The 10,809-nt window shown below is 48.8% G+C and overlaps 1 protein-coding gene across 2 annotated transcripts in view; it reads left to right on the top strand.

Annotated features, from left to right (window-relative positions):
• Positions 1 to 375: 375 nt before the first annotated feature.
• The window catches only part of PRPF8 (pre-mRNA processing factor 8), a 32,816-nt gene continuing 22,382 nt past the window's right edge, over positions 376 to 10,809 (top strand). Inside the window, exons 1-8 of one of the 2 annotated variants that reach the window (XM_069761345.1) lie at positions 376 to 492; positions 7,268 to 7,378; positions 7,486 to 7,654; positions 7,768 to 7,932; positions 9,693 to 9,911; positions 10,003 to 10,215; positions 10,297 to 10,422; positions 10,507 to 10,612. In XM_069761345.1, coding sequence (XP_069617446.1) covers positions 7,279 to 7,378; positions 7,486 to 7,654; positions 7,768 to 7,932; positions 9,693 to 9,911; positions 10,003 to 10,215; positions 10,297 to 10,422; positions 10,507 to 10,612 — 1,098 coding nt within the window. In that variant the 5' untranslated portion in view covers positions 376 to 492; positions 7,268 to 7,278. Of the gene's footprint in view, positions 518 to 7,267; positions 7,379 to 7,485; positions 7,655 to 7,767; positions 7,933 to 9,692; positions 9,912 to 10,002; positions 10,216 to 10,296; positions 10,423 to 10,506; positions 10,613 to 10,809 lie in introns of both variants that reach the window. The other variant, XM_069761346.1, reaches the window with a different exon arrangement.

The raw sequence follows: 10,809 nt of genomic DNA, 5'->3' as shown, positions 1-10,809 counted from the left end.
CTTCAATTCCTCGTATTTGGATTTGTTCCCGTTTTTCAGCACATTATATGGTAAAGTGAATGGTGTCATTAAAAACAAGTCGTTCCAAAAAAACACCCCTCATGCGGCAGTGAGGGTGGGAAATTAACATTTGTTTCAGAGGAAAAGATAAAAAGAACACGATGTGCCCGTGAAAGGGTTAATAACGAGGAGAGCACGGACCCTGCCAACCGGCACAACACCGCCGACTGTGACCGCCAGGCCAGACAAGCACAACTAGGCGCACTCTACCCTGCTAGCACACACGACACCGCCTCCTTCCGATGTTATCACTTCCGGGTTCGCAGCCGCGCCGTCATCCTATTGGTGCAGATCTCTGCGTGCTGACGCTTGTTGCATCTTTCTACATCCGGGTCACCGTCCGAATCGTGTGCGCTGCGATTAGCCGCCATCGGAGTTGTTCTGGTGGCGGATCTGACCGATAAGGACGGAGGAGAGGAGGCGGACGGGCAGGTTCGTACCGCAGGGAGCGCTGCAGGTTAGCTCTGTATGATGTGTCACTTGCGGCCATGTTGGATCCTGGACATGTGTGGGCAGAGGCTTCAGGCCTAAGGTGCGGGAGAAGCTCCTGGACCTGGTGCGGTGAGGACCTGTGTCCTGGATCACTAGGAGCGCGGTGTTCCGTGTAGTAGCGTGCTGTGCTCCTATAGCCGGGTGCTGACGGCAGGTCAGGAGGTGCCATAGCTTGTTTCCTGTCCTTCCCCGGACTGCAGCCCCTCGCTGCCTTTTTCCTGCACAATGATGATCTCCTGCAGAGAAAATTGCAGTGCAGCTTAATTCTATTGAATGGGGCAGAGGGACAGGAGGAAGAAGAAATGGCGGACATGGTCAATGATGAGCATTACTGGGGCAGAGGGACAGGAGGAAGAAGGAATGGCGGACATGGCCAGTGATAAGCATTACTGGGGCAGAGGAGGAAGAAGGAATGGCAGACATGGCCAGCGATAAGCATTAATGGGGCAGAGGAGGAAGAAGGAATGGCGGACATGGTCAATGATGAGCATTACTGGGGCAGAGGAGGAAGAAGGAATGGCGGACATGGCCAGCGATAAGCATTAATGGGGCAGAGGAGGAAGAAGGAATGGCAGACATGGCCAGCGATAAGCATTAATGGGGCAGAGGAGGAAGAAGGAATGGCGGACATGGTCAATGATGAGCATTACTGGGGCAGAGGAGGAAGAAGGAATGGCGGACATGGCCAGCGATAAGCATTAATGGGACAAAAGAAAGAAGGAATGGCGGACATGGCCAGTGATAAGCATTAATGGGGCAGAGGAGGAAGAAGGAATGGCGGACATGGTCAATGATGAGCATTACTGGGGCAGAGGAGGAAGAAGGAATGGCGGACATGGCCAGCGATAAGCATTAATGGGGCAGAGGAGGAAGAAGGAATGGCAGACATGGCCAGCGATAAGCATTAATGGGGCAGAGGAGGAAGAAGGAATGGCAGACATGGCCAGTGATAAGCATTAATGGGGCAGAGGAGGAAGAAGGAATGGCGGACATGGTCAATGATGAGCATTACTGGGGCAGAGGAGGAAGAAGGAATGGCGGACATGGCCAGCGATAAGCATTAATGGGGCAGAGGAGGAAGAAGGAATGGCAGACATGGCCAGCGATAAGCATTAATGGGGCAGAGGAGGAAGAAGGAATGGCGGACATGGTCAATGATGAGCATTACTGGGGCAGAGGAGGAAGAAGGAATGGCGGACATGGCCAGCGATAAGCATTAATGGGACAAAAGAAAGAAGGAATGGCGGACATGGCCAGTGATAAGCATTAATGGGGCAGAGGAGGAAGAAGGAATGGCGGACATGGTCAATGATGAGCATTACTGGGGCAGAGGAGGAAGAAGGAATGGCGGACATGGCCAGCGATAAGCATTAATGGGGCAGAGGAGGAAGAAGGAATGGCAGACATGGCCAGCGATAAGCATTAATGGGGCAGAGGAGGAAGAAGGAATGGCAGACATGGCCAGCGATAAGCATTAATGGGGCAGAGGAGGAAGAAGGAATGGCGGACATGGCCAGCGATAAGCATTAATGGGGCAGAGGAGGAAGAAGGAATAGCGGACATGGCCAGCGATAAGCATTAATGGGGCAGAGGAGGAAGAAGGAATCGCGGACATGGCCAATGATAAGCATTACTGGGGCAGAGGAGGAAGAAGGAATGGCGGACATGGCCAATGATAAGCATTACTGGGGCAGAGGAGGAAGAAGGAATGGCAAGCATGGCCAGTGATAAACATTACTGGGACAGAGGAGGAAGAAGGAATGGCGGACATGGCCAGTGATAAGCATTAATGGGGAAGATGGACAGAAGAAAGAATGAATGGCGGACATGGCCAGCGATAAGCGTTAATGGGGCAGAGGAGGAAGAAGCAATGGCGGACATGGCCAGCGATAAGCATTACTGGGGCAGAGGGACAGGAGGAAGAAGGAATGGTGGACATGGCCAGTGATGAGCATTAATGGGGCAGAGGAGGAAGAAGGAATGGCGGACATGGCCAGCGATAAGCATTACTGGGGCAGAGGAGGAAGAAGGAATAGCGGACATGGCCAGTGATAAACATTACTGGGACAGAGGAGGAAGAAGGAATGGCGGACATGGCCAGTGATGAGCATTAATGGGGCAGAGGAGGAAGAAGGAATGGCGGACATGGCCAGCGATAAGCATTACTGGGGCAGAGGAGGAAGAAGGAATGGCGGACATGGCTAGTGATAAACATTACTGGGGCAGAGGAGGAAGAAGGAATGGCGGACATGGCCAGCGATAAGCATTAATGGGGCAGAGGGACAGGAGGAAGAAGGAATGGTGGACATGGCCAGTGATGAGCATTAATGGGGCAGAGGAGGAAGAAGGAATGGCGGACATGGCCAGCGATGAGCATTAATGGGGCAGAGGAGGAAGAAGGAATGGCGGACATGGCCAGCGATAAGCATTACTGGGGCAGAGGGACAGGAGGAAGAAGGAATGGTGGACATGGCCAGTGATGAGCATTAATGGGGCAGAGGAGGAAGAAGGAATGGCGGACATGGCCAGCGATAAGCATTACTGGGGCAGAGGAGGAAGAAGGAATGGCGGACATGGCCAGTGATAAACATTACTGGGGCAGAGGAGGAAGAAGGAATGGCGGACATGGCCAGCGATAAGCATTAATGGGGCAGAGGGACAGGAGGAAGAAGGAATGGTGGACATGGCCAGTGATGAGCATTAATGGGGCAGAGGAGGAAGAAGGAATGGCGGACATGGCCAGCGATAAGCATTACTGGGGCAGAGGAGGAAGAAGGAATGGCGGACATGGCCAGCGATAAACATTACTGGGGCAGAGGAGGAAGAAGGAATGGCGGACATGGCCAGCGATAAGCATTACTGGGGCAGAGGAGGAAGAAGGAATGGCGGACATGGCCAGCGATAAACATTACTGGGGCAGAGGAGGAAGAAGGAATGGCGGACATGGCCAGCGATAAGCATTACTGGGGCAGAGGAGGAAGAAGGAATGGCGGACATGGCCAGCGATAAACATTACTGGGGCAGAGGAGGAAGAAGGAATGGCGGACATGGCCAGCGATAAGCATTACTGGGGCAGAGGAGGAAGAAGGAATGGCGGACATGGCCAGCGATAAGCATTAATGGGGCAGAGGGACAGGAGGAAGAAGGAATGGCGGACATGGCCAGTGATAAACATTACTGGGGCAGAGGAGGAAGAAGGAATGGCGGACATGGCCAGTGATAAACATTACTGGGGCAGAGGAGGAAGAAGGAATGGCAGACATGGCCAGCGATAAGCATTACTGGGGCAGAGGAGGAAGAAGGAATGGCGGACATGGCCAATGATAAGCATTAATGGGGCAGAGGGACAGAAGAAAGAAGGAATGGCAGACATGGCCAGTGATAAGCATTACTGGGGCAGAGGAGGAAGAAGGAATGGCGGACATGGCCAGCGATAAGCATTACTGGGACAGAGGAGGAAGAAGGAATGGCGGACATGGCCAGCGATAAGCATTACTGGGACAGAGGAGGAAGAAGGAATGGCGGACATGGCCAGTGATAAGCATTAATGGGGCAGAGGGACAGAAGAAAGAAGGAATGGCGGACATGGCCAGTGATAAGCATTACTGGGGCAGAGGAGGAAGAAGCAATGGCGGACATGGCCAGCGATAAGCATTAATGGGGCAGAGGAGGAAGAAGGAATGGCGGACATGGCCAGCGATAAGCATTACTGGGGCAGAGGGACAGGAGGAAGAAGGAATGGCGGACATGGCCAGTGATGAGCATTAATGGGGCAGAGGAGGAAGACGGAATGGCGGACATGGCCAGTGATAAACATTACTGGGGCAGAGGAGGAAGAAGGAATGGCGGACATGGCCAGCGATAAGCATTACTGGGGCAGAGGAGGAAGAAGGAATGGCGGACATGGCCAGCGATAAGCATTACTGGGACAGAGGAGGAAGAAGGAATGGCGGACATGGCCAATGATAAGCATTAATGGGGCAGAGGGACAGAAGAAAGAAGGAATGGCAGACATGGCCAGTGATAAGCATTACTGGGGCAGAGGAGGAAGAAGCAATGATGGACATGGCCAGCGATAAGCATTAATGGGGCAGAGGGACAGAAGAAAGAATGAATGGCGGACATGGCCAGCGATAAGCGTTAATGGGGCAGAGTGGCCAGCGATAAGCATTAATGGGGCAGAGGAGGAAGAAGGAATGGCGGACATGGCCAGCAATAAGCATTACTGGGGCAGAGGGACAGGAGGAAGAAGGAATGGTGGACATGGCCAGTGATGAGCATTAATGGGGCAGAGGAGGAAGAAGGAATGGCGGACATGGCCAGCGATAAGCATTACTGGGGCAGAGGGACAGGAGGAAGAAGGAATGGCGGACATGGCCAGTGATAAGCATTAATGGGGCAGAGGAGGAAGAAGGAATGGCGGACATGGCCAGCGATAAGCATTACTGGGGCAGAGGGACAGGAGGAAGAAGGAATGGTGGACATGGCCAGTGATAAGCATTAATGGGGCAGAGGAGGAAGAAGGAATGGCGGACATGGCCAGCGATAAGCATTACTGGGGCAGAGGGACAGGAGGAAGAAGGAATGGCGGACATGGCCAGTGATGAGCATTAATGGGGCAGAGGAGGAAGAAGGAATGGCGGACATGGCCAGCGATAAGCATTACTGGGGCAGCGGGACAGGAGGAAGAAGGAATGGCGGACATGGCCAGTGATAAGCATTAATGGGGCAGAGGAGGAAGAAGGAATGGCGGACATGGCCAGCGATAAGCATTACTGGGGCAGAGGGACAGGAGGAAGAAGGAATGGTGGACATGGCCAGTGATGAGCATTAATGGGGCAGAGGAGGAAGAAGGAATGGCGGACATGGCCAGCGATAAGCATTACTGGGGCAGAGGGACAGGAGGAAGAAGGAATGGCGGACATGGCCAGTGATGAGCATTAATGGGGCAGAGGAGGAAGACGGAATGGCGGACATGGCCAGTGATAAACATTACTGGGGCAGAGGAGGAAGAAGGAATGGCGGACATGGCCAGCGATAAGCATTACTGGGGCAGAGGAGGAAGAAGGAATGGCGGACATGGCCAGCGATAAGCATTACTGGGACAGAGGAGGAAGAAGGAATGGCGGACATGGCCAATGATAAGCATTAATGGGGCAGAGGGACAGAAGAAAGAAGGAATGGCAGACATGGCCAGTGATAAGCATTACTGGGGCAGAGGAGGAAGAAGCAATGATGGACATGGCCAGCGATAAGCATTAATGGGGCAGAGGGACAGAAGAAAGAATGAATGGCGGACATGGCCAGCGATAAGCGTTAATGGGGCAGAGTGGCCAGCGATAAGCATTAATGGGGCAGAGGAGGAAGAAGGAATGGCGGACATGGCCAGCAATAAGCATTACTGGGGCAGAGGGACAGGAGGAAGAAGGAATGGTGGACATGGCCAGTGATGAGCATTAATGGGGCAGAGGAGGAAGAAGGAATGGCGGACATGGCCAGCGATAAGCATTACTGGGGCAGAGGGACAGGAGGAAGAAGGAATGGCGGACATGGCCAGTGATAAGCATTAATGGGGCAGAGGAGGAAGAAGGAATGGCGGACATGGCCAGCGATAAGCATTACTGGGGCAGAGGGACAGGAGGAAGAAGGAATGGTGGACATGGCCAGTGATAAGCATTAATGGGGCAGAGGAGGAAGAAGGAATGGCGGACATGGCCAGCGATAAGCATTACTGGGGCAGAGGGACAGGAGGAAGAAGGAATGGCGGACATGGCCAGTGATGAGCATTAATGGGGCAGAGGAGGAAGAAGGAATGGCGGACATGGCCAGCGATAAGCATTACTGGGGCAGCGGGACAGGAGGAAGAAGGAATGGCGGACATGGCCAGTGATAAGCATTAATGGGGCAGAGGAGGAAGAAGGAATGGCGGACATGGCCAGCGATAAGCATTACTGGGGCAGAGGGACAGGAGGAAGAAGGAATGGTGGACATGGCCAGTGATGAGCATTAATGGGGCAGAGGAGGAAGAAGGAATGGCGGACATGGCCAGCGATAAGCATTACTGGGGCAGAGGGACAGGAGGAAGAAGGAATGGTGGACATGGCCAGTGATGAGCATTAATAGGGCAGATGGACAGGAGGAAGAAGGAAGGTACAATCTTCTCCGTTTCAAAGAACTTTATCACGACGTATGTTATAAATGTGTAGTACTGATGCAAAGTTTTACAGTGTAACCGATCATCTGAAAATATTATCGGGCTGCAAAGTGCATCAGATCAGTCTATGTCCTGAGATGCCACCTATCATTCATAGAGTGGTGTACTGACCCATAGAGCACATTCACTTTAAAACTTCTGTCTCATTTTTGTCTAAGTTTTCCTGTTTAAAAGCTTTTTTATATTTGGAATTTTCTGATAGCGTCCCTTTTAGTCACCTTAATAGTTTTGCACAGGGGCATTGCTATTGATCTGCATTACTACTGCCCTATTTAAGTGAATTGAGCTTATTTTTCTGCACATCTGGGTGGCACCATGAGGAGGATGCAATGCTAAATTAGCACTGTGATCTCTCCATGCTCAAGGTTGGTGGGTTTTCAAGAAGTTAGACTCTCTGCTTTCGTAGGTGATGGCTTTGCGTTAGGGTGTCATCTATTTACTCTTTGTATGTTTTTTTTGTTTTTATTCATTGGACCCATGTCATTTTTTTCTTTTTTTCAGCTTGACGCACCATGGCTGGGGTGTTTCCCTATAGGCCGGGGCTACCCCCAATTCCTGGAATCCCACCTGTAGCACCTGATTACATGTCTGAGGAGAAGTTGCAGGAGAAGGGTGAGCAGTAAAGCATTAGCAGTGAACCAGACATATGGCTCTATTGGGGTAAAAGAGAAGGTGTGGAAACCCCAAAATCATTTGTTATCTTCACTACATTTTTTTAGCCCGGAAATGGCAGCAGTTACAGGCCAAGCGTTATGCAGAAAAAAGGAAATTTGGCTTTGTGGATGCTCAGAAGGAGGACATGCCACCAGAACATGTCCGTAAAATCATCCGCGACCACGGAGACATGACCAACAGAAAGTTCCGGCATGATAAGAGAGTCTATCTTGGGTAAGTGGCCATAGAAGGGTTAATGCATGGAGAGTATGTGGATAAATACAAAATTAAATAGAATTCCATCACTTGAATTACATGACAAGAAAATACTATGTCTTTGTTTCCAGAGCTTTGAAGTACATGCCTCATGCCGTGCTGAAACTGCTGGAGAATATGCCCATGCCATGGGAGCAGATCAGAGATGTGCCAGTGCTGTACCATATCACAGGAGCCATTTCATTTGTCAATGAGATTCCCTGGGTTATTGAGCCGGTCTACATAGCACAATGGGGGTAAGAGCTTGGAGGTTTGTGTGTGTTTGGTAATGATTAGCGAAGGTGCTCAGATAATGTGTTATGTGAGTATCTTCATAATATGTTCGAGTCCCCGCGGCTGCATGGTTTGTGGCTGTTAGAAACAAACAGGCAATCCCCCTGCATGTGTTGCATCTGTTTTAACAGCCGCAGTCATGCAGCCGCCGGGACGCAAACATATTATTCGAGCAAACCCGAGTTACTTGGATTACACCTTATCGGAGCATGTGCGCTAATCACGAGTAATGATGTATAATAATCAGTATGGACATTTAAATGTGATCAAGAACCTGTTGTTAAGACATAGCTTGCAGACACATGTAGGCCAGTTCATGGGCTCCTGTATTTTTTGGTACTTAAGTCTTATGGGATCATCGCTGCATTGTTTGACTCTCTCTGGGTTTGGTGTTGGGATATTTGCGGATTGGCGATTAGTGAGACGTGCGATAACGAGAAACATTTACTGAATTAACAAATAAAATCAAAGCTGCAATTAGTTCGAATAGCAGATGAATAAATCCCCATAGTGATCATCCCTTAGAAGAAGGGTGCTGATATCCAAAGAACAGTGTAAATGTAAAACTCGTCTCATCAGGTTATGTAACCTTTATAGTTATGCGTGAGCGAATAGCTTCGGGTAAGTCCTTATCTGAATAGCTATAGTGCTTATCGAATAGCTGCATCGGGAACCTGGAGCGCTCCCGATAATCAGCTGTCAGACCTCTTTAAGATCCCGCTAAATGGACATCCAAGTCGTATTTCCGTTTTTTTTTTTTAAGTTTTAATATTATTTTCCCTTAATCGCTGGATCTTCTATTTCCTCTGGACTTGGTTGCGTATGATGGTATTAATAGTGCTTAAACCTCACCAATTCATATTACCATCCTTAACCACATCCATTAATAACAAGGAAACAAAGCAATAGTGTGGAATAGATGGAATGTTCTCACCCGTCTTATGGCTCAGGGTTCTGGTACATGCCACTGGTACTCCAATCCTCCCAGGTTAATATTGAGCATCCATGTATGCTTCGTACAAATCCCTGTGATGCCTGCTATGGCCCTAGGGTTCCCAATAGCTCAGGCCTAACTAGCAGTCCACAGCTATCCCTACAAGTAAATCGCTAGATATTTTCCATTACATGTTTCCCAACGCATTTTTACCTCTAGGATTTTTTTAGGTGAATCTATTGCACATCCTGGGCTAAATTATATAGCCGCCCCACACTGCTGAATAATTCATCACAAAAAGAGTGTTAAGTCTTGTGATCATCTATACATTGCTGGACTCTTTCTGAGTTTGGTGATGGGACACTTGTTGATCGAGGCAGATGTCTGAGCAATCTGAAAGTCCCCGACAGACTGGCAATGAGCTAATTTTTGGTGCTTGTTCATAAAATTTTTAGAGGGAGTTTTATGTTCTCAAAAGAAAATTCTGCAGTCACTCTCATGCCGACTAGTCTCACAATAGAAGAATATTGAGAAATGCATAGGAGTTCAGTCGGTACTTGATAGCAAGCGTGCAAATAAATGTACATGTGCCCAGATGAATAGTGAATGTGTGTCTTCAGACTTTTCTACTGAGGCATGACAACCCGATTTAAGGTGGAAGACGTGTCATTAGATGATGAATGTCATTGTCCATGAGCTTATACCGCCACCTATTGCTAGACGCAAAGCACTGAAGTTAGTTTACACCTTTGCAGTCTTGTTGCATTTTTCTTTGATGTTTTCTCTCAGGTCAATGTGGATTATGATGAGAAGAGAAAAGCGAGACCGACGACACTTTAAGAGGATGAGATTCCCTCCTTTTGATGATGAGGAGCCCCCTCTGGATTACGCTGATAACATCCTTGATGTTGAGCCCCTGGAAGCCATTCAACTAGAGCTGGACAATGAGGAGGACGCTCCGGTCATGGACTGGTTCTATGATCACCAGCCACTTAGAGACAACAGAAAGTAAGCGTATTGTTAAGTGTCCTCTTTTAGAGTATGTACTTTTACTCGAGGCTTAATGTTCAACCATCTTATTATTGGGTTTTCCTTACAGATATGTAAATGGTACAACATACCAGCGCTGGCAGTTCACTCTTCCGATGATGTCTACATTGTACCGGCTGGCCAATCAGCTGCTTACGGATCTAGTGGATGATAACTACTTTTATTTGTTTGACTTGAAAGCCTTCTTCACATCAAAGGCTTTGAATATGGCGATTCCTGGTGGTCCCAAATTTGAGCCTTTGGTTCGGGACATTAACTTACAGTAAGAGAAGGCTTGTTTACCGCTGTGGTTTTGTTATTTAATATACTGATTTCTACGTAATTGACCCTTTTTTATCTTTAGGGATGAAGACTGGAATGAATTCAATGACATCAATAAAATCATTATTCGCCAGCCCATCCGCACAGAGTACAAGATTGCATTCCCCTATCTGTACAACAATCTGCCCCATCATGTGCACTTGACTTGGTAAGATACCAGCCACGTCCTATGTGAAGCTGAACCACATTTGCAAGAAACTTGCTCCTGACTGTGTTCTTTGGCATCTTACAGGTACCACACTCCAAATGTGGTGTTCATTAAAACGGAGGATCCTGACCTTCCAGCGTTTTATTTCGATCCCCTCATTAATCCCATATCACACAGACACTCTGTAAAGGTACGCAACCTCAAATATTGTAGAATCTGTCATTTCTGTGAACTCATGTTGTCACTAATAGTAACCATGTCACCATCATCTTATTTTATTTAATAAGAACTTTTCACTGGGCTTTTAATTTAAACCCAATTGCTGCTGCTCCCCTGTTTCTGGAACCGTTTTTCTTTTGTGCCCCTTCGTTTAAAAATTATGCACCT

This window comes from Ranitomeya imitator, chromosome 3 (assembly GCF_032444005.1).
Source record: "Ranitomeya imitator isolate aRanImi1 chromosome 3, aRanImi1.pri, whole genome shotgun sequence".
NCBI classification, from domain to species: Eukaryota; Metazoa; Chordata; class Amphibia; order Anura; family Dendrobatidae; genus Ranitomeya; species Ranitomeya imitator.
This window is presented reverse-complemented; position numbering and strand designations above follow the sequence as displayed.